The sequence below is a fragment of the Kogia breviceps genome, chromosome 2 (genome assembly GCF_026419965.1).
Source record: "Kogia breviceps isolate mKogBre1 chromosome 2, mKogBre1 haplotype 1, whole genome shotgun sequence".
Classification (NCBI taxonomy): Eukaryota; Metazoa; Chordata; class Mammalia; order Artiodactyla; family Physeteridae; genus Kogia; species Kogia breviceps.
Genome location: NC_081311.1, coordinates 47,367,157 through 47,393,439, shown reverse-complemented (window position 1 = coordinate 47,393,439; position 26,283 = coordinate 47,367,157). Strand labels below are relative to the sequence as shown.

Genomic DNA, 26,283 nt, shown 5'->3' with positions numbered 1-26,283 from the left:
GTTAGAGGCAGCCGGGCCAAGTGCACCAGGGAGAAGGCCTCCGCTGACTGTGGCCCGCTCTGTGGCCAGCACTTCCCCGGAACAAACCCAAGCGCTTCCCTCGGCCATTAATAACCTCCTCTGCATTAATGAATTGTGAACAGGAGTCTGGCCATTAAGACAGTGCAGGAAAGCTCTTTGTGTTGCAAAGGCTTTTTCTCTGGACACCCATTATTGTTATGCAAACCCTGACTTCATGGGGTAGGGTCCCGCTGCCTTTTTATTTTTAAGTTTCCGTGGAACACTCAATCAGGAAACACACTGACTGCATGCCTGGCCAGGATGGGCCCTCTCTGACCACCCCAGGGTACAAAGCACATCACTGGCTGCATGAAGCCCCAGGGAGGGAATGGATGCCCTGACCAGCAAATCCTACCAGGGACGGGAAGGAGCTCCTATCACAGCCAAAAATCAGAACAACGAGAGGTTACAAGGCAAAGGTGAATGTCAGCAGCGATACAGTTCAGAAAAATGGGAGAGGTCTGGGAGAAAAGACATTTCAGTTGGTCTTTTAAAGATGAGTGGCACCCAGTGACTTGAAAATGAAAATGGAGGAATCTGATTAATAATAACGGTGTTGGGCTTCCCTGGTGGTGCAGTGGTTGAGGGTCCGCCTGCCGATGCAGGGGACGCGGGTTTGTGCCCTGGTCCGGGAGGATCCCGCATGCCGCGGGGCGGCTGGGCCCGTGAGCCATGGCCACTGAGCCTGCGCGTCCAGAGCCTGTGCTCCGCAACGGGAGAGGCCACAGCAGTGAGAGGCCCGCGTACCACAAAAAAATAAAATAAAAAATAATAACGGTGTTGACTCACACCTCCCACTGGTCCAACTCACACTCTCCCCATTTGGTCCTATAAATCCAGTCCTGTGATGGTCAAGATCCCCAATTTACAGATGAAGAAGCAGAGGTAGAGATTCCCAGTACTTAACTCAAGACTTACATGGCCAGAGAATGGAAGAATGAGAATTCACACCAGGCAGGACATCCAGAGCCCTTGCTCAACACTGCTGTGCTAGCTGACTGCTTGATAATTAAAGGATAATTAAAGGAGGAAACTTCCACAAGTGCCTGGTTTTCAGTTACCTGGTTCTGTCGCTGGTGGGCAGTTTTCTGGCCCCCTCTGATGGGCACAGCCCAATACCCATCCACATCTCCCTGTCCAGCAGAGCATGGAGGCAAGCCTGCCACACCTCTACATATAGACACTCTGCTTACCCAGCCACCCCGAAGGGGCCATAACCTCCTGTCCTTCAAGGGCACCGGCCCCACCTCCCACCCTTTCCAGGCTCCCGATTGCGTGAGCAGCCTTGCTGACCTAGCCAGACCCATCCCTCTGTGAACACCCCCATCCACACGCCCCAACACTGAACCTGCTGAATAGGTAGGTGTCCCCAGGGATCCAGCCCCAGAGCTGCATCTCAGCCACCTGCCCAAGCCTGGGGACCTGGCAGCAGAGCACAGTCCCCCAGCACAGGATGTGGCAGAGGGCGAAGCTCTGGAAGGTCTCTGCCCTCACCCCTTGCCCTGAGGCAGAACTGCCAAGCCATCTCAGTGTGCGCTGTGGCAGTTCTGAGCTGTGCAGATTTTCCAAAGCCAGGGGACATTTCCAGCCTCATCTTGGTTTCCCTAGCTCTCGAGCTGCTTCCGAACCCCAGGCCCCTGCCTTCAACAGGTGTCTCCAGGGAATGAAAATTAGGGCCTCTAATTTCCTAAGAAAACCATAATCTGCTACTGACTTCTCAGTCTGGGTGCTAAAGCTCAACAAAGCGGCTGAGCGACCTGTTCCTCTTCACCTTTTCTGGGCCACTTCCCCCACAATCTAAAAATAAAAAAGCAGAGTCTAGATCCTCCAGCATGTTCTGGACCACAGTCATGGAGCTGCCAGCGTCCAGCCCACCCGGCCGTTCACATTGGAGGCAGGGCTTGACGACACCCCACAGCTCTGTGCTCTGGGAGTCCAGTTTCTTGGGCATCGCCCCCCTCAGCACATTCCCTCTATATCCAGCACCCCGATCTGCCCCTGCTTGCCCTTTTCCTCCCCCCAGTGCCACCTGCTCCAGGAGCTGATAGCCAATATTCCAAGAACGCCCTTGTTTTCAGAGCACATTCAAAGCCAAAGTGTTTCCAGGGAAGTGAATTCAACAACTACTTAAAGGACCTAAGGACTTCAAGGACCGGTACTTAAAGGAATTCAGCAAACTGTACCTCAACAACCCCCAGGCTCCCCTACAAACACACCTGGAGGCTCTCTCAATGTTTCCCCGGAAGAGACTTCACATCTGTCACAACAACACCTAGAACCGAAAGACCAGGACCCCCAACTCAGAGTCCTTCGACTTGTAACTCTATAGGATGCTCTGCAGGCAGTTAGCTCTGGAACCGCTCGCTGGGGTGTTCCATGTGCCCCCAGGGAGAACTGATCCTGCCGGGGTACTGGGACCCCGGATTCCCCTCACACCCAGGCCAGGTGCTGGTGTAGCACAACTCAGCCTTGGCTTGGATCCTCAAGCCCTGGTCTGGAGAGTCTCAGGTCTGGAGTCTCGGGATCGACACAGAGAGTGCTGTCCGGGGCAGGGCCAGAAGAGTGGTGGCCTCTCCAGGACACCTGCTGTCTTTAGTCCAGGGCCATATGATCCCACTAGGACCACAAAGCCTGGGGAAGGAAACCTGAACAGTGGTTTGAGTCCAGAAGCTGAAATTCACTTTGATTCTTTCTTGGGGATGATTTGCAAGTTGCCTCAGGCCTGGAGAAGTGGGTCGGGATCTCTGGGCTGGAAGGGGCTGCGCTGCTCAGCTCACAAAGATTCTGGTCTCTGGGTGAGTCCAGATTCTTCCGCCAGGGTTCATGCCCAGTGGACCGCCAGCTGTCCTCACTTGCCAGGCAGAAGCAGGGTGGGGGTCAAAAGCCTGTACCAACAGGTGCCCACCCAGAGGAATGAATGAATAAATCATGCCTGGAGGAAAGAGCATCCTGTGGAGATCAGCCTAGATCTCAAAGGGGAGACCTCGCTGATATGAGTGACCTGTGAGCAAGTGGCTTTCCCTCCGGGAACCTCAGTTTCTCGTTTGTAAAAAGAGGGATTGGCATGGAAGCCCAGGTGTGTGCCTTCTAGCACACACGTACATGAAGCTCCTCGCAGCTTGCTGAGGGGGCCCCCTTGTTGGCCAGAGGCCCCTGGAAGCAGAGCTCAGGCCACCACCTCTGCCGGCACCTGGCCACCCAGCCACCTCTGGGGGTGAGCTCAGGAAAGGGAGGCCAGGTCACAGCCCAGAGGTCCGGACACTGAGCCAGGCCTAGAAAATTGGGATTGCTCCTCTCTTGGGCCTGAACTGGGCCATGCACTTAACCTCTGTAGCTGGGGAACCCTCGGAGAAGAAGACGTAGGCTGCAAGAGTCTGGAAGATGGAGGCCTCAAACCACTTAACAAATGTTCCAGAAAACAATCGAGAGTTGAATCCCGGGGCATCCCATACCTGACTTTCAGGTACACGCTTGTTACCCCAGGTTCTGAGGCAGAGGCAGGTCCCCCAAGCACATCTCCAAGGACAGCCGAGCCCACCTGGACTGGAGCGGGGCTGTGCTGCCACCTCACACGGTCAGGCACTCTTAGAATGCAAAGATACCCCAACCAATGCCAGCTGTTATCGCAGAGCCATCCCAGCTCCACTGACCTGCTGTTACATCGTTTACTACGCTCCTCTACCGTGAGAATTAAACGGGACCACATGTGAGACCACCGGGCAGAGGACAGTAAATGTTTTCAATAATCACTCATTTCCCTCCCTTTCCAGCACCACTTAGCTTGCCGGAGACTAAAAAGCCAGCTGCTCAGAGGGGCCAGATAGCAAGGGCCTTGGTGGGTAAAGGGGTCAGGATGAGCTACAGGAGGGGAACTTTGCTGGGGGCAGGCCTGAGGAGGAGTTACGAATGCAGGGAGAAGAACACAGAAAGCAGAGATGGGAGGGGTGGAGGAGAAGCGCCCCCCACAGAAAGGCAGTCCGCAGGCTGGTCTGACCAATGATGCATCCATTTGGCCCAAAGACTTGGAGGTCACATTTAAAAGATGGGACTATTTCAAATAAAAATCCAGATTTCCAGCCTCTCCTGAAATTTCAATAGTTCTGGCAATGTTGGGTCCACAGACCCGCTTGGCCACCATCGGCTGATGTGAGCAGACCCTTGAGTGGGCAGATGCAGCCCAGCCCACCTCTGCCGAATCTCAGGGAGCCCCTAGCGTGCTCCTCGCACAACTGCTTCTGACGTAGAGAAATGCGCCTTTTCCCCACCCCTTTCTCACAAGTGGGAGAATGACGTATAGACCAAGACAGCTGCGTGTCCCCAGTGAGCAAGAGCTCATCTGTATCTGGGGGAGCAAAGACAAAGCCTACACATACTCGCTTCGCTCATCGCCTGCCTGGCTCTGGAACTATCAGAGTGTGTCACCTGCCCCAGCACACCTCGTGTCCCTGATCGTAGCCAGGAAGACCTTCCAGTGTGGACGTGCAAGCTTCCCGAGCAAGTGCCACCACAAGGCACAAAGATGTGCCCTGGTTTGGTGAGCACACTGTGACTTCCATCACTTCTGCCGAATTCTGACACCCCAACGCCCCATCCCTCCATCATAGGAAAGTCTGTTTCCAGCGAAGCAAGCACAGGTCAGGCCCCAAGGGAAGTGCTGGGCTTGGGGGAGTACATACAAGTAAAGGAAGAAGAGGAGAATGACAGATTCACCTGCCCCTCCCACCAGCCCTGCTTCCTTCGGCTCTGTCCTCTGTCTCCCTCTTATCAGTGCCTTCAGCCTCTCAGTGGCAGACAGGCACTCCCACCCTCCCTGCCAGCAGCCTGGCCCTCTCTCCACTCGTTCAGCCACCTCAGGCCTCCACCAAGGCCTGGGCTTTGCCCCAGACCCCTCCCAGCTGCCCCAGCGAAGAGACGTGGGATTCACCTTCAACTCGTGAGGCTGGAGTGGGGCAAGCAGAGAACATCAGAGCAGCTCCTTGAATGACACACAAGTCCCATTGGTAATCTCCTTCTGGAAGCCCCTTCCAACTGAGACTCCATCTTCACAGTGCCCTCTCAGCCTATAGTGTCTGTGAATATGTCCCAAGGCCACTCTGTGGCAGGGGGCTCTACTTGGCCCCTGGAGCACACAGACCCTGGAGCTGAAGGAAGCACTAGGAGGGCACGGGGTCCAGAGCTGGATGGAGCTGAACCTCATCAACCCATGCCGGCCATCTGAGCACGGCGACTTGCCCAGCTGCCTGGACCACTCAGAAGTGGCTCCAGGCCCCAGGGTCCCACCTCCTACAGTGGAAAATCCAAATGCAGGAGTGCGGTATCCAAGGCCTGCAAGCTCTGGCCCCTCCACCTTATCTCTGGGCACTCTCCTGTGGGCACCCAACATACCAGCCATTCTCCAGACAAGCCTGGTTCTTCTCCCTGATCCTGGCACTCTGCACGTGTTGTTCCCTGGGCGTAGAACACCCTTCTCTCCCTTTGGAGATTCCCCAGAGAGGCTCCATCATGCCTTCTTTCAGGCTCCAGAAACTACATTTGCAATGCAGACTGCCAGTGCGCTTGTGCATGTGCGTGTGTGTGTGTGCACGCGCGTGCCCGTGTGCACACGCACGTGCGAGACCAACCTGCAGGAGGGGGACCCTCTCGAGGGCAGGAGACACCAGATCCTAAAACAGAGCACACAGGAAACATCCTAGGGGGGTCTCTCCACTGCCTTTTATGGGGAAAGGTGTACAGCCCGCATCTGCACCCCCATCTCCCAGACCCACTGTGACAGACAAACCCCAACACTAACACTCACTGTCCCAGACGAACTTTGGGGCCCAGCCCTGCTCCCGGCCAGCACGGCTGCTTGGTCTCCTCACAGGAAGAGTGAGTTTGGGGCCAGGAATTGAAAGACACTGGATGGACCCATTCATCCAGTAGGGTTGACCCAGAAACCCCCAAAGGACAGCCCCAGCAGAGTCCTTCTCTCTGGGGCTGACAAAAATGCCCCAAATGGTTTCCATCCTTCAGACAACCACAGCCTTTGAGAAGACAGCAAATCTTAGAAAACCACAAATCTTAACCCCTGACATCAGGAGGCCCCAGGGAAGGCAGGTGGGGAGGCTGCACGTATGGGGAGGGTCCTCACGAGCTGGGACAACGGTCCATCACAGGCCTCATCCACGAGCTGCAAACTAGCACCTAAAACTGGTACCAACAGAAGGCAGCAGTCTGTGAACATGCAGTGGCCCCTTCTGAAACAGCCATCTCTCAACCAATTCCGCAGCTGGTAGAGTGAGATGACATTCACCTACGTTCTCAGGCCATGTAGAAAGCAAACAAGACAGCATGTGTGGAAACAGATGCTGTTCATGACCCTGGCTGTGATTGACAGAAGGAGAAAAGGAGCCACACCAGCCCCAGGGGCAAGGATGGGCCCGCTCAAGAAAACAGAAGAGGCAAACCATCGCCATGACTCCCTTGGAGGTGGTGCAGGCAGGCAGAGCCCCCGCCCCGCACCAACAGGCAGCAGAGCCCAAACTCACCTTTCAGGGAAGCAACGTGTGACAGGGCCTGGGCGTACGTGGCCGTATTCAGGAGGGTCCCCGGCAAGCAAGAGGGGAAGAAAGGCCCTGTGGGACCGACAGTTCGCCCCAGGCTGGCAGTGAAGGAAAATGACACACTGAGTTCCCAATCCTGGGTGCCCGCCAGCCCTCCAGGCCCTGGGTTCAGCCAGCCTCACCTCTGCTGGGCCTCCAGGACCTCCTTCTTGCTCCGGGCCTGGTCCCCAGGGGGCGGGGAGTTGATATTTCTCACAGGCGGTGGCGTCACCTCTGCCATGGGCTCCTTGGCTCCTGGCTCCTGGTCCGAGGCCCCTCTCTCCGTTTTCCTCCATTTGGCTCTTCGGTTCTGGAACCAAACCTGAGTCCCCAAAGGAAGCACACACCCAACAGAGGCAGAAAATCAGACAGAGGAGGCAACCAGAACCTAAACCCAGTGCCTGGTCCCCATGCCCCCGGCTCACGGCTCCCCTGAAGAAGGTGTGTGGGAGCACAGCCTCCTCTCTCTAAAGATCTAGCAAAGCAGTGCCTTCCAAATTGCAGCTTCAGACTCATGGGTGGGTGAGAAAATCAGAGTTGAAGGTATGACAGGCATTTTTTAATGAGTGTGAAATCACAGAAAGTATCCAAATACACTGCCCACAGTAAGGGTAAAAGTACTATCTTGTGGAAATTCTCAGTGTATGCAAGTACACTTATTTGATGTGAAATGTGTTTCCTACGGGGAGGTGGGGGATTCATCATCAAAGCAGTTTGTAAAACACTGCCCTGGGGTTTCCCTCATCAAAAAATACTCATTCTCTCATCCAGCAGGTTTGGCTGGAGTGTGTCTGGCCTCATACATGTGATTTAACACTGACACATCACGGTAAGTTCATGACCATCAGCCTAGTGCATCCACTAGAAACACTGACTCTGGAGTCAGTCCTGGTTGAGAATTCTGGACCCCAGTGAATCTGGTTTAGAATCCACTGCAATCCTTTAAGGCAGGTAGTTCTACTACCCCCACTTTACAGATGAGAAAACTAAGCACAGACAGTTTAATTAACTTGCCTGAGGTCATCCAAGTGCTAAGTGGCAGATCCATAATTTGAAGCCCAGTGGCTTGGCTGGGTACCATGATCCAAATTGTTTGAGAGTAATAATAACAGCCACCCCCAAGCATTGTTAGAAAATTTAATGGAGATGCAAGCAAAATACTAAGCACAGTGCCTGACACACAGCAATCAATCACTCGGTGAACATTAGCTAGTGTTATTATCTCTACCATCCTCAGGTTAGGAGGCGGCTTGTGATTCACCTGCTCTGAGTGCCTTCTTAGAGGCGGGTGTGGAATTCTTTAAGCCTTAGAAACCAAGATTGCATTTACAGGACAGCCTCAGGGGAGGCAGGCAGCCTGGGCCCAAGGTGTTCCCAGAGGTCAGTGAAATCCTGCTGTTCTTTACTCCTTGCAGCTAAACCTCTTCCCCCTCTCTCCTGGAAGATAATTCCTGGCTTTAAAAAAAAAAAAAAAAAAAAAAAAAAAGATTTCTTTCATCAGTGTCTTATAATTTGTTGCATACAGGTCTTTAGTCTCCTTAGGTAGGTTTATTCCTAGATATTTTATTCTTTTTGCTGCATTGGTAAATGGGAGTGTTTTCTTAATTTCACTCTCAGATTTTTCATCATTAGTGTATAAGAATGCCAGAGATTTCTGTGCATTCATTTTGTATCCTGCTACTTTACCAAATTCATTGATTAGCTCCAGTAGTTTTCTGGTAGCATCTTTAGGATTCTCTATGTATAGTATCATGTCATCTGCAAACAGTGACAGCTTTACTTCTTCTTTTCCTATTTGAATTCCTTTTATTTCTTTTTCTTCTCTGATGGCTGTGTCTAGAACGTCCAAAACTATGTTGAATAAGAGTGGTGAGAGTGGGCAACCTTGTCTTGTTCCTGATCTTAGTAGAAATGGTTTTAGTTTTTCACAATTGAGGATGATGTTGGCTGTGGGTTTGTCATATATGGTCTTTATTATGTTGAGGAAAGCTCCCTTTATGCCTACTTTCTGCAGGGTTTTTATCATAAATGGGTGTTGAATTTTGTCAAAAGCTTTCTCTGCATCTATTGAGATGATCATATGGTTTTTCTCCTTCAGTTTGTTGATATGGTGTATCATGTTGATTGATTTGTGTATATTGAAGAATCCTTGCACTCCTGGAATAAACCCCACTTGATCATGGTGTATGATCCTTTTAATGTGCTGTTGGATTCTGTTTGCTAGTATTTGGTTGAGGATTTTTGCATCTATGTTCATCGTGGAGAGATATATCATGTTCTTGGATTGGAAGAATCAACATTGTGAAAGTGGCTCTACTACCCAAAGCAGTCTACAGATTCAATGCAATCCCTATCAAACTACCACGGGCATTTTTTACAGAACTAGAACAAAAAATTTCACAATTTGTATGGAAACACAAAAGACCCCGAATAGTCAAAGCAATCTTGAGAACGAAAAATGGAGCTGGAGGAATCAGGCTCCCTGACTTCAGACTATACTACAAAGCTACAGTAATCAAGACGGTATGGTATTGGAACAAAAACAGAAATATAGATCAATGGAACAGGATAGAAAGCTCAGAGATAAACCCACGCACATATGGTCACCTTATCTTTGATACAGGAGGCAAGAATATACAGTGGATAGGGAGGGTGGGAGGGAGGGAGATGCAGGAGGGAAGAGATATGGGAACATATGTATATGTATAACTGATTCACTTTGTTGTAAAGCAGAAACTAAGACACCATTGTAAAACAGTTATACTCCAATAAAGATGTTAAAGAAAAAAGAATATACAGTGGAGAAAAGATAGCCTCTTCAATAAGTAGTGCTGGGAAAACTGGACAGGTACATGTAAAAGTATGAAATTAGAACACTCCCTAACACCATACACAAAAATAAACTCAAAATGGGTTAAAGACATAAATGTAAGGCCAGATACTATAAAACTCTTAGAGGAAAACATAGGCAGAACACTCTATGACATAAATCACAGCAAAATCCTTTTTGACACATGTCCTAGAGAAATGGAAATAAAAACAAACATAAACAAATGGGACCTAATGAAACTTAAAAGCTTTTGCACAGCAAAGGATACCATAAACAAGACCAAAAGACAACCCTCAGAATGGGAGAAAATAGTTGCAAATGAAGCAACTGACAAAGGATTAATCTCCAAAATTTATAAGCAACTCATGCAGCTCAATAACAAAAAAACAAACAACCCAATCCAAAAATGGGCAGAAGACCTAACTAGACATTTCTCCAAAGAAGATATACAGATTGCCAACAAACACATGAAAGAATGCTCAACATCATTAATCATTAGAGAAATGCAAATCAAAACTACAATGAGATATCATCTCACACCAGTCAGAATGGCCATCATCAAAAAATCTAGAAACAATAAATGCTGGAGAGGGTGTGGAGAAAAGGGAACCCTCTTGCACTGTTGGTGGGAATGTAAATTGATACAGCCACTATGGAGAACAATATGGAGGTTCCTTAAAAAACTACAAATAGAACTACCATACGACCCAGCAATCCCACTACTGGGCATATACCCTGAGAAAACCATAATTCAAAAAGAGTCATGTACCAAAATGTTCATTGCAGCTCTATTTACTATAGCCAGGACATGGAAGCAACCTAAGTGTCCATCAACAGATGAATGGATAAAGAAGATGTGGCACATATATACAATGGAATATGACTCAGCCAAAAAAAGAAACGAAACTGAGTTATTTGTAGTGAGATGGATGGATATGGAGTCTGTCATACAGAGTGAAGTAAGTCAGAAGGAGAAAAACAAATACCATATGCTAACACATATATATGGAATCTAAGAAAAACAAATGTCATGAAGAGACTAGGGGTAGGACGGGAATAAAACACAAACCTACTAGAGTATGGACTTGAGGATGTGGGGAGGGGGAAGGGTAAGCTGTGACGACGAAGTGAGAGCGTGGCATGGACGTATATACACTACCAAACGTAAAATAGATAGCTAGTGGGAAGCAGCCGCATAGCACAAGGAGATCAGCTAGGTGGTTTGTGACCACCTAGAGGGGTGGGATGGGGAGGGTGGGAGGGAGGGAGAAGCAAGAGGGAAGAGATATGGGAACATATGTATATGTATAACTGATTCACTTTGTTGTAAAACTGAAACTAACACACCATTGTAAAGCAATTATACTCCAATAAAGATGTTAAAAAAAAAAATAAAAAAATAAAGGGCTTGTCTAGACCTCCCTCCTATTCCCCTGGGCATCCTCTCCTCCTTACCTGTCAGCAGACTGGCCCAGGAGAGAACCTCCGTCTCCAGGCTCACCCCACCTCCGAATTTTCATTCTCCTTTAACTGGGTTTCTTTCTTTCTTTTTAATCTAGTTGGTTTTTAATTGCACATATCAGCAACCACTGAATAATGATTTTATCTATATTCTAAATTTAGGGCAGTTAAATGCAAAGCAAAATGCAGACACTTTCTGGCATCTTAATTGAATGAAGGTCACAGCTATAACAACATTTAATTGAGCTATTTTTCATTATCATATTTTAATGACTTTGCACTGACAGTTCGCCTGCTTCTGAGGAAAGAGCATGATGGAGTCGTTTATTTCCCTATTTAGTTATTGTTTGACAACATCAGCTTCGATTAAGACCCTGCTTTATAGAACATTAATCATATTTGAATGAGCAAGGGGTATAAATGTAAACACATCTCCCTTCCCGCCACCAAAGCCGTGTCCCCACATGGAGTCTCACTAAACAAATGCTTCACAGCCATTGTCTGTTTGCATAATAGCCAACAATAGCCCGACAACAATTCCCAGCTTTAATTGTCACCACCCCTATCTCACCCTTGCACCTTTCAGGGAGAAGTTATGATCTTCCACTTCTGAATGCTCAATAATTGTGCCATTTATCTCAATTTGCAGTTCAGTCTTTAGGCAGCTATTGGCAAGCTGGCATTAAAAAAAGAAAGGATAAACGGCATCCTGGCCAAAGGAGATTTTCATTTCCAAATAATAATCAGTTTAATTTGCCCGCATATGACCAATGATTCATGTTCAGATTTAATAATCAGGATCACATAATCTGATTATAGGGGAAATAATTTGTTTACAACCCCCAATTTACTGTTCAGAATTCCATTATCTCTCTTCAGCCATAGGTTTTTAAGAGATACTAACATGACCCAGGGGAACCGAAAGCAAACTATTATATTTCCTACAATTAGATCTTTGCATAGTCTTAACCCCAAGCCCCTACATAAAAAAGAACAGAAACAGCATGGAGGAAACCCTATAAATAAAATGAATATATAATTGTGCTCAAAGAATAGCTCGCCCGGAGAGGCGCTGCTGCGAATCTGTTCCTCCTGCGTTCGGGCACATCTGCTGGGCTCGATGGGTTTGTGCACTTAAACGTAATCACCGTGTAGCTTCTAAAAAGAAATCCTGCTTAGAGACAGTCACCACGGGCCACGCTCGGCTCTGTGGCAGCCCTTTTGCTGCTGCCATTTAAAGATTTTTAAATTGCCCGTGTTCTTCGGACCACTTCACTGAAAGAGTCCGTGTGCTGGGGAAAAGTTGGACATGATGCAATTTCTGGAAAGCAGATCCTACTCTGTTCCCACATGAAAACACAGTTCTCTGCAATTGACCGGCCTTACCCCAGAGCGGTCAGAGCTGCTTTGAGAATAGCATCTCAGCTCTTTTTTTTTTTTTTTTTTTCCAAAGCAAGGAAATGGATGTGCATTGATGTAATTTAGTACCTTAGAGACGCGGACAAATTAGTGTAGAACATTATCACTAGTTAATTATGAATGACCGATTAATCAACCTAATCTAATATTCCACATTATGTTGATGTTATTAAAGTGCATCATGAAAATGACAGATAGTCTTCATTTGCTTTCTTTGGCCAAATGTGCACTCTGCAGTCATGATGTCAAAAAAAAAAAAAAAAAGTTTGCCAGTTTTAATATTAGAGAGTTAAATAATTAAAAAGAAGGTTTACCTGCACTCTGGCTTCTGTGAGGTTGATTTTCATGGCTAGCTCTTCTCTGGTGAAGACATCAGGGTAGTGAGTTTGGGCAAAAACTGCTTCCAGAGCTTCCAGCTGGTAAAAGGAAAAAAAATATTTACTGGTGAGAGGATGTGGCTAGGTGAGAGGAAGCAGATGCATATTTCAAAGTTGCTATGTGTGGTGAGGAAGTAGTTTCACAGATCAAGTAGGGGAAGAAGAGGGAGAAAAATGCTCCTTGAAAAGATCCCACAGAATTAAAATTTCAACCGCGAAGACTTGGGAGCTAAGACTCAATAACAACATCAGTGCTACCCCAAGAGGTAGAATTAAGAGAGGCACAAACATCTGAATGCATTTACATTTAAAGTGCAACCCACGCAGCTTTCATTATAGAGCTTGGAAGAACAGAATCAACTTGCAGAAACCCTCACTGGGTCAATCCCACAGAAACCGCCTAGGGTTTCTGCTCCAGTGTGCTCTGGGAGTCAAACGGATCTAAGGGAAGGAGCCCCGGCTCTGGAAACACAATATCAAGGTTCCAGTTGTAGGCCTTCCACTTATGGACTACAATACCTTCTACAAATCAGTCAACCTCTTGAGCCCCGGTTTTCTCATTTATCTACTGGGGATGAGAACACCTGACCTGCCTTCCTCAGAAGGTTATTTCGAAGTTGAAATGATGTTGCTGTATTGCTGATGTGGAAATGTTCCCCAAACTATCAACTTGAGACAAAAGGATGCCGTCATCATTGCCTCTTCACTGACTATCTGGGATCATAACGTCACAGTCCTCTGCCCTCTCCCCAGACAGGTTCCTTGACACATAAATTGTTCAAGAAAACAGAAAGATCCAGTAAACATGATCATTTGGCTTTATTTTAAAAGACAAAGAAGAGCTGCTCAAACTCTGATTATTTTGGAGGCAGGAAGTAGATGGCTCTCAGAAGGGGAACATCATTACCTGCTGAAGAGTGAATGTGGTCCGGTTCCGGCGCTGTTTTCTCCGCAGAAACCCATCATCGAAATCTCCTGTAGAGTGGTTGCCAAAGGGTGCAGTGCCTGCAGGGAGCAAACTGCATCAGCCGGAGCACAGAGCCCCCCAGTCTTCATACTGAGCCCCTGCCATGCACATTCACTCAGTGACCCATCCCACTCAGACGGAGCCCTGTCTGTCCTAAAGCATCTTTCTCTGCTCCTGTTATTAAGGCTCCCTCTTTTTCACTCTCTCATGCTTTCTCTCTCTCCCAGTAACCTCTGACTTTAGGCCTAACTATGCCTATTTCATAGGATGAGCGGAGAGCTTACTCCCCTAGACAGCCAAGTCCACTTCTGAAATTCTAGACTCTGAGCCAGGAAGGGTCACTAACTTGAGATGCAGCCTTCATCGGCCCTCTAGCTCCCAGCTGCCTGCACCTCTATCCAATGTGCCTTCAGCTCATCCCTTTTAACTCTGATCCTTTAGTAAAAGACTCTATGTTTCCCTTTTGCTCATTTGTTATTTTACTTTCCCTTGTTTCTACAACAATAAGAATCAAAGGCTGGGGATAGGGGAGGAAAGAAATCACCAAGAGCTTTTCCCAGCACTTTTCTCCTAGAACTTCAGGACACGAGAAGGTAAGAAGTTTATAAATGAATATTAATACTGTTGGTCACACCTCATCAGCACTCTAGTGGATCTGTTATATAGACGTCAATTAACAAGAAATCTGCACCAATAGCAACTGTCCTGAATTCCAAGCAGACTTAAACAGGAGCCTCTGGCCAGGCTCATAAAAGACCCACTATTCCCACTTCTGTGAAAAGAAAGGCATCCTTTCCACAGTCTCCCTGCCAGCCTCCAAAGCTCAAATTAAGCCACAACAGAGTTTGGCCCCAAATGTGCATTCAGATCATTTTCCAAATGTGCACCTTTTACTTGACAGTCCACCATTTACTTGGCTTCTTAGGAAAACAAATGAGCAAGTTCCCATTAGCCAGTGAACGCTGTACCTGCCATGGGCTCTGGTCTCAGAATCATTGCATGTTCGCCATTAGGAGCTGGCAAGAGACATTGCCCAGGCATCATCCCTCCGAAGGACCTCAGTCCCAAAGAAGCAAGGTCCTTCGGCTTTTAAAAATTCTATCTACTAAAGGGAGTCCCTCCTACTTATTATTCAACTCCCCAGTGCACATCCTTTGTCACAAGACCTCCACTCTCTGGTGAAGACTTCTCCCTCCACCATCCCATCCAAATTGCTTTCTTCCTCAAAATCCTAGTTACAAATATTTCTCTCCAGCTCATTGGGAACTTCAAAGGGACAGCCTCAAAGCGGTCTTATTTCCATTATTTTGTGGGAAACCAAACAGTTTCCTTTTAAAACAAAGCACTTGACTGGTGAGGATGAAATGCAATCTCTGAGGCTCTCAAATCACAATCAGCCTCACAAATTTCTACCTGCTTGTCCCAAATTGTTTCACAAAGTGTACATATAATATCTTTAAGTAAAACGCTGCATGTCAAACTGGATCCTAAAAAAAGCTGACAGTTCATCAAATTAATAAGAACAACGATTGACAACCTAATAGAAAAGAGGAAATTATGAGAACAGGCTTCTTACTTAAAAATAAATAGAATGGTTGATAATGTTATGAAAATGTTAACTCTTGCAATAATTAAACAAAACATTTTGCCAAAAAAATAAGCTGCACAATTATACCCAGTACAGTTAAAAGCATAATGAATTGTACACACTATTCACCATTTGTAGGAGCATGAATCTGTGCAGCCTTATTAGAGGATAATTTGACAATATCCATCAAAAACTTTAAGTGCACATACAGGTACGTAGTCTATGAATATACTTTAAAAGTGTGCCAAAATGGAGCAAGAATATTGTTCCTGGTAACATGGTAACAGAAAAAAAAAAATGGAAACAACCAAAGTGCACAATTGTAGGCACTTTCTGAACAATATATAATGGAATACTACACAGCTATTTAAAAGAAGCCAGTCAGGCTTCCCTGGTGGCGCAGTGGTCAAGAATCTGCCTGCCAGAGCAGGGTACACGGGTTCGATCCCTGGCCTGGGAAGATCCCACATGCCGTGGAGCAACTAAGCCCACGTGTCACAACTACTGAGCCCCTGCGCCAGGCTCCACAACAAGAGAAGCCACCACAAGGAGAAGCTCGAGCACCACAACGAAGAGTAGTCCCCACTCGCCGCAACTAGAGAAAGCCCGCGCACAGCAACGAAGATCCAACACAGACAAAAATAAAAACAAATAAGTAAATAAATTTATTTTAAAAATAATAAAAGAAGCCAGTAGGTCTGCATACATAGACATGGAAAAATAGCCAAAATCTGTATTATGAAGTGAAAAAAAGGAAAGTCCTGAATGATGTGGCAGTATGATCTCAGCACAAATAAGGCATAACATATAAAGGAAAAATACATAAATGAGGGTAAACGCAGGTGATAGCATGTTTTTCTTGAAGGAATCACAAGAAACCAACAATAGGGAGTATCTTTAGAAAAAGAGGTAGAGAAGGAGGATTTCCCTTTTCAGTGTATAAGTTTCTGTTCTATTTGAATTTCCTAAGCAGGTAGATGTAATACTTTTTAATTTAATATCAGCAAAATTATCTGAGAAGTGAGATTATGAGCCATGCTTTGCTTTCCCCAATATGCCTCTCTAGATTAATAAAAAATTACAATTAAAAAGCTGATAGGCAATCATGAGAAGTCAGATTCCAAGGGTCTGTCCTCAGCCTTTCCATCGGCAGCAGGTCACCTCACCTGCAGCAATACTAAACTAAAATAAAACACCCGTTTCTGTAAAACTGTCTTTGAAACACATCTGCAGGGGAATAAAAAAGTTCTTAAAGACCCATCTCCTTTTCTTCTGGTCACAGCAATCAGAATAAGCATTGAGGTGGGAGATGCCCCAGGTGTGGGAAGGAAAGGTGAGCTAAGCTGAGCTGAGGGCAGCAAGCAGCTCAGTGTGCTGGGGCCATGACAGGCTGGCCAGGGCTCTCCCCAGGTGACTTCTGCAACCCACCCCACAGACAGGGCTTTCGACTTCAGTCACCCAGGCAGCCCACCATCTGCTAAATGCCCAAACCTCAACCTTCCCACTTTAACTGCAAGGGTGGGCTGCTGAGTATCAATCAGTCCAAACCTGAGGTTCAGAGATGCAGAAAAGGTGTGTCCACTGCACAAGCAGAGGATCTCCCTGCAGTCCTAGGTGTCAGGGGATGAACCTCTCAGACCTCTATAAAGCCCATCGCATGGGTCATTGGAAGTAAAAGGAGGTGAAATGAAGCCAAGTGTCTGGCCTTCCCTTCTTAGGAATGCTGATCGGGCTGGCAGGGCTTGAACCCTGGTGCTTATTAGCCTCCTTTAGAAAATCCTACGGAAGTCTTAGAAGCTTTCCTGGGAAAAACAAAACAAACTTTCTGAAATCCCTGTGTACTCTGGCCAGCTGAGGCCAGCTACTGCTCGAGGTAACCAGGGCTGGGTGAAGGAGCATGCTCTGATGTTTCAGGTCCCCCAGTGTCTCACCACTTTTTGCCCTGCCCCGTGCCTTTCTCGATTTCTTCCCTTCCAAAATTCACTCACTGCCCACCCCCGCCAAAGGAGTAGATTGACAAAGCCAAGTCCTGGTACCGCTCCCAGTTATATAAATCCTAGTAGCCCATGGCTGAGGCTACTGGTCTGAGGAAAGCGCTGTTAAAGGGCCAGAGTGTGTGGCTTTGCATTTGCCTGTTACATAGAAATCCCCTTCTTGTGTGGAGGGCCCACACCTGGGGAACCCCGAAGACCAGAAATCCAAGCTATTTCCTTCTCACCAAGCTAACCTCGCCTAACAACCCAGTGCAGAGACCATACCAAGGATCCTGAAGCTAAATTTCTTCTAAGAACTGGAGACCCTCAAAGACCCAAACCCTGGGCATGGGCTGGCCCTGGGAGTGGGAAGTGGTTAGCATCTGAGGTCAGAAATCCAGAGTCCCAGAGGAGCAGCCATGCCAGGGCACTTTCTGGCAGTGGTGAGCAGGGCCGCATTGGCCTGGCAGAGCAAGATGGCCTTGGGCAGGGAGTGAGAACAGCCTGGCAGCGGGGGTTCCTGCTCACATCGGCCCAGGACCATTCGGGTCACCTAGTCCACCTCCGCTTATCGGGATGTTTGCAAAACACCGTGAAAGATTGATGTGGCCCCCTGGGCAGGGGAGCCCGGATTAGAGGCGTGACACCAGCATCTGTGCTGGGAGGATCCACCGGTCCTCGAAGCGCTCATAGCCCGGGGGCCAACCCCCCCAGGCCCGGTCGGGGTGGGGGGAGGTAGGAGACAGGTGGCGACGGGGTGGAAGGCTGGGGCCGGATGTGGGGAGAGGGCCAAGGGCGCCTCTACTCACCTCCGGCGGCTGCGCCCCTCGCTGAGCCGAGACCCAACCACCAACCAGCCCCAGCTGCTGCTATGGCCCTTTCTGGCCGGCGCCGGCCTTTTGGAGCAGCTCCTGGCTCGGCGCTTACTCACCCTCTAGCTGTGGCGGACAGTGGAAATAAAACATCGCCGACGGCCGGATCGACCTGACGGCCAGGACTCGGGAGGGTGACTGCGGGACCGACAAGACACGCGTAGATCTGGCCTGGCTGCAAAGCAAAGAGCGACAGAGCCTCAGTCTCCCTCTGCCTTCGCTCCCGCCCGGCCCTGGAGCGCCCCGGGCGCTCCTTTCATGAAAAACCCCCTCCCAAAGCCTTCAGCCCACTCTGGGGACTGGAGGGGAGGTGGCAGCGCCGTCGCAAGCCGGAGACCCTGTGGGACAGCCCTTCCGTTCGGGTCCACCACCAGGACAGACGTCCCCCTCACCTTGGCCCCAACACCAAGCCCACGCAGTCTTGTTCCCGGCTCTCAGGGGTCCCCGCCACAATCCCTGCACCCAGGCCAACGCAGCCGAGTCCGGCGAGCGCGCCAGGCCATCTGCGCAAAAGGCAGCTCCCGCCAGGAAGGCAGCCGAGTCCCAAGGCCAGGCGCGCAGGGCTCGGTGTGTGGGTCGGGAGCCGCGCGTACCTCGGCGGGCGGCGGGCGAGGAAGGCCGGAGCGTGACCGCCTCTTGTCCGCTCGCCCGGCTCGACTGGATACGGGCGGGGCTCCGCGCGGCTGGCGCCCGCAGGACCAGAAAAGTGACTCGGGAAGTGGCCAGATGTCTTGCTATCTGTCTACAGCGCGCGCCGCCGCTCAGCACTCGCCTTTATAATCTCACGCGTAATTGGCCTTAATCTGATTATTTCCAGCGCTGTCTACAGCGAGTAACTTGGATAGGTCTACTGGGCCTTACAAATGGCCCACGTGGTGTAAAAAAAAAAAAAAAAAAAAATCCGTCATTTCTCAGCAAACATCAGGAATGTTTTTCCTCTTTTCTTTTAAAAGAAGGTTGAAACAATCACCACTACCACCATCCGCCAAAAAGCATTATTTTCTGAACACTCCACCCCACCCCCACCCCCAAGTTCCCTCTGACTCAAACCTTCTTTCTCGGGGAGAGCTTGGTTTTAAGCTCCCCTTGTCAGGCCTGGTGACTCCTCTGCTGCAAACTGACAAAGCGCTGATAATTGTCTCCACCGGATGGGTTTTGGGGGGACTCTTTGCACACGGCTTCCCTTTCCAAGAGACCATACAAAAGGAAAGTTTGATTTTGTTCTCAGCAAGGGGTCCCGGAATTTATGTTCGCTTCTCCATGCAAATGATATGCAGTGGGACCCTTCGCAATTACTTTTAAAATGCATCCGAGGCAGAGGCTCAGCGGAGAGACCGCCCTTCCCTCTGCCCGGGTGAAAATTAAACTCTAAAGTACCGGGCTGAAATTTTCAAGTCAGGGGCGCGGGATTGGATCAAATCACATAAACTGCAAAAAAAGCAAGTCTAATGGCACATAATTGGTTCTGTAATAGCATTACACCAGGATAATAGCCCGTTACGGCCCCCTGCACTATTAAGTGCTTCCCTGGCGGAAAGCCTTTATGATATTAAAGGGGGAATATAATGATATTTTGGTTATTAAATGCGTGTAATTAATTTATGCACCACTGAAAATAAAGTTGGTATTATGACCCACTCAAGATGCATCAGAAGATGCAAGTCAGACAACTGTTGATAAGTTCTGGTGTCTGTGTTCCGTCTAGACTGCTGATTTTATTTTGGGACGATGGCTTCTTGGACAGACTGTATAAATTGAATATTTTATAAACATTCTAATGCTGCGTTCAGGAGCCCTGTAGAGGAGGTGGGTCGGGTCCCTGCACCGCCCGGGATCCAGCCGTGATCTTAAAGATACAGTGAGTTGGAAACAAAAGGCCTGGTGGGGCCACACCTGGACACCCACCCCGAGCGAGGCGCATGGAGCTGGAGGGCAGATTACTGGGACCCTGACCGGCCCGTGGACGCCCCTCCGAAAACCGCCAGGAGGAAGATGCAGCACGGCTCCTGCAGAGGCAAGTCGGGGCCGGTGCACTTCAGCGGCCCCTCCTGGGCTCAACCCGCCCAGGCGCGGAAAGTCGACCCAGTCACGCGGAAGAAACCGCTGGAAACGCCGGCTGGGTTCAGAGCGCAGAGAGCCCGCTGTTCCAGCTCCGCCAGGGCCACCGACTCCGCGAGTCCAGGTGACCCGCCGGCGGGGAGCACGCATGCGGGTCTGGGCGGCGGGCGCGGTAACAGGCAGGGCCGGCGGGCCATTTCCACTTCATCCAGAAAGGGATGGAGCCCTGAGAACCGACCCTATTTCAACCCAGGCCAGGAAGCTCGGCGCGCTCTCTCTCCCTGTCTCCCTCAGAGCACCCTTGCTCTCTGGATCTCTTTTCAAGAGCCCGAGTCTCCCCTTGCCCGCTTGGGTTTGCCAAAAGCCCCCTCAAACTCCCACCTTCCCTAGGCGGCATCCCCGCTCCTGCAAGAGCCCCGCGCGCTCTGGAGTCTAGTGCCTGTGAAGCGGGGTGAGGAAGACATCCGGGCGGGCCCGGCCAAGATGCTCCAAGAAGCACCTGAGTATCTGTACGGGAGCTCAAGGCACCAGGAGCCCAGCGCCTCGTTGACCCCAGAAACCAATGAGGTCCAAACCCCAGTTTCAGCTCCCCATCCCTGACATCCGCCGAAGCAGTTTCTTGGCAAGGCCCAGAGATGTCCCGGGAGCTGGACAGGCTTGTTCTGGGTCGGCGGGCAGCGCGCTCCCAGAACCTCCCGGTCAGTCAGGACCCTGGACAGCGGCACCTGTTCCTCCTGGACTGCAGAGGGAAGAGACCAGTCACAAGGGCCGCTCTGTGGCCCTGCGCTGCGCCGCGGCCGGACGCGCCCCACCGGATTCTGGGTGCTGGGGGCCCGATCCCAATCCTCTCCTGGTCCAAACCTGAGAAAGTTACTTGGGACGCGCGCTCAGCGCTCGCAGCAGGGACCAAACTCTCGGCTCCGCAGACCCACGCCCCTCTCCTGCCCCGCGGCTACGGCCGGGAAGCTTCCCGCGGCCGGTCGCCGCCTGGTCCCGGCTTACCCAGCGTCCCCGACGCGAGCCTGGCTGTCTCCCTGATGGGACACTTAGCCAGGCTCCCGCAAAACACCCACCTGGCGCGGGGCTCAGAGCCAGCGGGACCCTCGGCCTCGTTTCCCCCGAAGTTCCTCTCCCCCAGCAGCGAAGCCGGGCTCGTTCCTGTTGGCAAAACAGTGAATAAACAACCAACCAAGCAATCGCAGAGAGGAGAGGCTGCAGCAAACTTTGATGGCAACGCGGGCCCCTTTCTTTCCTCGGATTGTCTCTGACACTCGGGGGCCGGAGAGAGGCGACTAACATGTATGTATTCACTATCATCTCCCTCCCCTCTAAAAAAGAGCGTTGGCAACGAAAAGGTTGTTTTTCCTTAATTCCTGTGCAGTAAAATGTATTTTCCAATTAACCAAATTCACCGATCTGTCCTGCTTGGACACTCTGATAATTTACAACCTAAAAGTGTACTTTCTTTATCTAAAGACCAAGGTGACTGCTTTTAATTTTCTCTAACCTCTTTACACTTGATGTTCACCAGACTCATAATGTTAATTGGCTTCATATACGGATCATCAGTTTAATGAAGAAATAAATCCTGTGTTGCTTTATGTTTTAACAGTGATTGCTTTAATGAGGAATGTGACGTGTTCCAAAATCAAAGCTGCAGGAGACATTAGAGGAGGCTTCTCTTAGGACGGAAATGCTTATTTAAAGTTAAAACCACGGGTCATATTTCAACAGATTCTCACACCGCTGCCCTCCCTACCCTGACCTGGGTTGCTTCCAGCCTCTGCAAGGAGACAATTCTGTGGTTGGTCCTCAAAGGCTCCTTCTCTCCATATTTATTGCACAGCAGCCACAGTCTCCATTCCCTCTAACAATCACTTTCTGGTTACTAAACAGGCATGCTATGTTACCTCCTGTCCAGCAGAGCAGAGAGGAGCCGGAACGAAGTGGGGAGTTCAACTTTCAAGGTTGTTCACTTTACAAAAATAATAAAACCAAGTGGGAAGAGAGTAACACACACCCTAAGATTTGTGTGCGGATGTTGCAGAGAGGCTCCCCCGTGCAGCGCATCCCTACCCCTGAAAACCCAAGCCTCCGCTCTAGACAGACAGCTCCGGCTTGGGCCAAGTGGGCTGCTGCTGATCCAGGCTCTGGCCCCTGAGAATGTCTGCAGGGGATGCACTGGGCTCCCATCTGGGTGATGGTAGCTTTCCATCTCTGTATCAGTTAATGAGAGTAAATCTGCTTTCTCTAATGGGTGTTTGATTTTTCTAATTTTAAGCTTGTTCTATGGAGGGAGAACTGTCACCTCAAAAACACTGAGAGCAACAATAAAATGCTGGAAATTGGAGCATCTATACCTGGAAGCCCTAAATTGTCTTTCAGTTGAATTATGAGTTATTTTTAATTGATTCCTGAAAAGAATCCCAAATCCTTAGAAAATGTAGGGAGCTGAGACTCCAGGTCAGTGTCTCAAACACCACACAATGGTATTTATTTCTTACCATTTGCTCTGTTTTAGGAAAACGGAGAAACATTTGGAAACACCACTGTCAACATGTTCTGAGCCTGAATGCATGAACATATGTTGGATTTGACATCTCAACTGTGCTCAGAAGAGATTTTTCCAACCTCCCTTTTAAAACTTTCTTTAGCAGAAACAGTTTTAGTAAACACAGTTTAAAACCATAACAGTGGCCTAAAGCAGATAAAATACTTCCATTTTCAGGGAGAAAAAAAACACATTGAATTCCTAATTATGTGTTTTTAAAGTGTCTGGGTGTTTTGTAATATTGTTTCATTATTAAATTTTTTAAAGCCTCTCTGGTGTAATACTCAGTGACCACACAGCTCTCCCAAGACAGAAGGTGCAGCATATGTGTGGACCCCACACATCCTCTATCTGTCTGCAAATCTATTGTCATTTTGTAGTTTTGGAAATTGCCAAGAAAGTTTGCAATTGCTAAACACAATGGAATATGTGAGGAAAAAAAAGCAGCTAACTGAAATTCCAGATGAACAGGGGACTATGAACAGAAGAAAAAAAAAAATATATATATATATATATATAGCAAGGGATAAATGTGCATTTTATCTTGGAAATTTCCTATCATTCATTAGTTTTACTGTCATGTAAAAGTAACAGCAGCTACTTAAATACAAGCCAACTTCTAATAATCTCACCTGCAGTGGCCAAAGGACAAAGTGTATTCTCATGTGGCTCACAGGAAATCTCACAGCTGGCTCCAGTCCGCCTAATCCTCACGAGGTAAGAAAGCATTACACCTCAGGCAGGCCCGCTTCCTGAAGAGTCTGTGCATAACTTGCCTTCACTCAAGCAGGCTCCAGCCCTCATGAGAACGGTGAGCTTGAACAGGTCACGTACTCCTTCAGGACACCCCCCCCATGACTTTCTCTGTGAAGGGGGGATAAAAATGCTTACATCAAGTGCTGGTGGACAGATTAAAAACAGTGCTAGAGGGTTTAGGGCAGAGAAAATATTCTGTATGTTACAGTGGTGGATACATGTCATTATACTTTTGTTAAAACCCATAGACGGTACAACACCAAGGATGAACCCTAATGTAGACTCTGGGCTCTGGCTGATTATGATGGGTCAATGTAGATTCATTGACTGTAACATCTGATGGGGGATGTTGGTAATGGGGAGACTGTGCATCAGAAACTGCTCTGAAAAATAATAGTCTATTTTCTTTTACGTAAGGGGCGGGGACCTGAAAACAATGCCCAGCACGTAACAACTGTTCTACTACCATTATTGTTATTATCTTGTCACTATTTTGGCCCACTAGGGGGCCACTTTCCTGGAGACATGCTACCCTGAGCTGCTTTGGGTACTTGCAAGATGGCATCTGCCTCTCTGGCTGTCTCCGAGATGAGCCCACCTTGGGCCAAAGCAGTACCGCCACGGGGAGGGCTCCTCTGTGGCTCTTCCTCCTCCTACACGTCTACCAGTCTGCCATGCTTATTTCCTTACATTTTTCCCTGCACGCTTCACTGCTTGGTTTGTTGAGTTTTACACAGCGCACAACTATTTGACTAGAAAACCTAAACCAAGGGCCTTTAAGCTGTATCAGAGGTATTTTACTTGGCCAGTAGAAGTTTTTTAGAAATTCAAATTGAGTGCCTTTAGACTGGCCATGTCAACTCTACTTAGCCACAGGCCCCACTATTCTGCACTACTTTCCTCCAGGTCACCTCTCACATCTGTGTGACATACTTGGTTCCTGCAGATATCTGAGTCTCCTACCCCTGACATAAATTCTGTGTGAGTCTGGCATAATTTCCCAACTGATAATGCCTTCTTATCAAATGTTAGGATGGGAAAGGGGTGTATTGAGGGAGACTAAGTCCACAGCCCCTGGAGTTTCAGAGTCTAGTTCAGTCCACTTCTATAAACACTTATCTAGCATCCCCTCTGTGCTAGGCACAGGAGATACAGGACTGATTTCTTGGCTTCAGGAGCCAGCCACTAGAGATTCTGGCTAGGAAATGAGATGGGGTAGCAGTGAGAAGGGAAACTGACACCATCTGGTACCACACCGAAAGGCACTGGATTCACTGGGTCTTCCCTCCTCTGCCCTGGAGAGCTTTTTGGAAGGGCAGCTCTCAGAATACATCCCACTCCCAGCTGAAGGAGGGGCTCCCATACCTCTGCGTCCTTATGCCGCGTCAAATGGAGAAGCAGCCTCTCTCCCCAGAGCCCACGGACCCAGTCTCCCCGCGGTCCCCAGTGCTCAGGCCATCACACCAGAATCCAAGAGTCTTGACAAGGCTCAACAACAGCCTTCAGCCTCCTGCTTCCCAGTTTCAGCTACAGTGAAAAATCTCAAGGAGCTGGACCACAGTCTGGGGTATATCCTACAGGTGCATCTGCAGGATTCAGCTTCTAAGATCCCAACATCCAGTACTACTCTGTGGGATTTACTGGAGTCACTGACTTGGAGCAAAATCATTTTAGGACCGTTTAGTTGTTAATTCCAGCTGGCTATTATTAAAGACGTCATAATAAGTTGCTGATAAGAAAACAAAGTCAATCCAAGGAAATCTCAAATAGGATCCAGCCAAACATGGAAGAAAGATCTGTCTCCAAATCTAAATGATCTCACCAGTAAACCTTTAGGACAAATAGCTTTCAAGGTCAGCTCGTAAGAATAAAATAACAAGAGGTGCAGAACGTTAAGAGGAGGAGTGGGGAGATGGCAACTGGAGGAACTGGTTATCAACAGAAGCAGGACTGGAACCCATCCCCCAGCCCCAAGCCCAGAGCTCTTGGCTGTGCCCTCTTTAATGAGATGTGTTTCTCCTGAAACAAAATACACAGTCATTTGCCCATGCTAAATGTTTAATAAATGTGCAGAATTTAATTGAAATGACTATTAAAGAAATGAAATAGGTTTACAACATGAATATTAGTAAGCACAATGAAAGCCTTCTAATTTTTAATAGACTTGAATTCTGTAAACATCTACGGTGGGAGGGGGGTAGGTTTGCAATCAAGCAGACTTGGGGTTAACTTTGGCTTCTTAAACCCCCCTTTCCCTGTCTGCAAAGCAGGATTGACAATGCCTGCCTTTCGGTATCTGGCCAGCCATCAGTACATCAGAACATCAGTACCTTATTCTCTCTCTCTGTCCTTCCCTCTCTCCCTCTCTCTCTCTCTCTCACACACACACGCGCACACACACATACACAGAGTAGGCACTTTATAACTGTGACTTCTCTATGACACCCTTGCCAACCTCGATTTTTAGGAACCCCCCGCTCCCTCTGATCAGCCCACTCCTGTCCATGGTTACACGCTCCCCTCCTTCTCCTGGATGCTGCCCCCAGCCCCACACCCAGTCCACAGCTCTGCTCATGTTGTCTGGTTCTCCCTTTGTGACTCAGTTCACCATGGCCCTGCCCAGCATGGAGAGATCATGTGTATATACAGCAGAAATTCTCAGCACACTCCAAGGGTACCGTCCTATTGCCTCCCTTCCCTCCTGCTGGCCTCAGCCTCACTCAATGGCAGACTAAGAACACATTTAAATCCCAACATAAATGATTATTGAATGACATTGACTGGTGTCTG

At 48.7% G+C, this 26,283-nt stretch overlaps 1 protein-coding gene across 2 annotated transcripts in view; it reads right to left on the bottom strand.

The window, feature by feature from the left end:
- Positions 1-18,945, bottom strand: part of DRGX (dorsal root ganglia homeobox) — a 35,682-nt gene extending 16,737 nt beyond the window's left edge. Inside the window, exons 1-6 of one of the 2 annotated variants that reach the window (XM_059052939.2) lie at positions 18,722-18,945; positions 18,188-18,303; positions 13,636-13,733; positions 12,666-12,767; positions 6,785-6,963; positions 6,588-6,700 (exon numbers count right to left, since the gene is read on the bottom strand). In XM_059052939.2, coding sequence (XP_058908922.1) covers positions 6,588-6,700; positions 6,785-6,963; positions 12,666-12,767; positions 13,636-13,733; positions 18,188-18,221 — 526 coding nt within the window. In that variant the 5' untranslated portion in view covers positions 18,222-18,303; positions 18,722-18,945. Of the gene's footprint in view, positions 1-6,587; positions 6,701-6,784; positions 6,964-12,665; positions 12,768-13,635; positions 13,734-18,187; positions 18,304-18,520 lie in introns of both variants that reach the window. The other variant, XM_067027462.1, reaches the window with a different exon arrangement.
- Between the last annotated feature and the right edge of the window lie 7,338 nt (positions 18,946-26,283).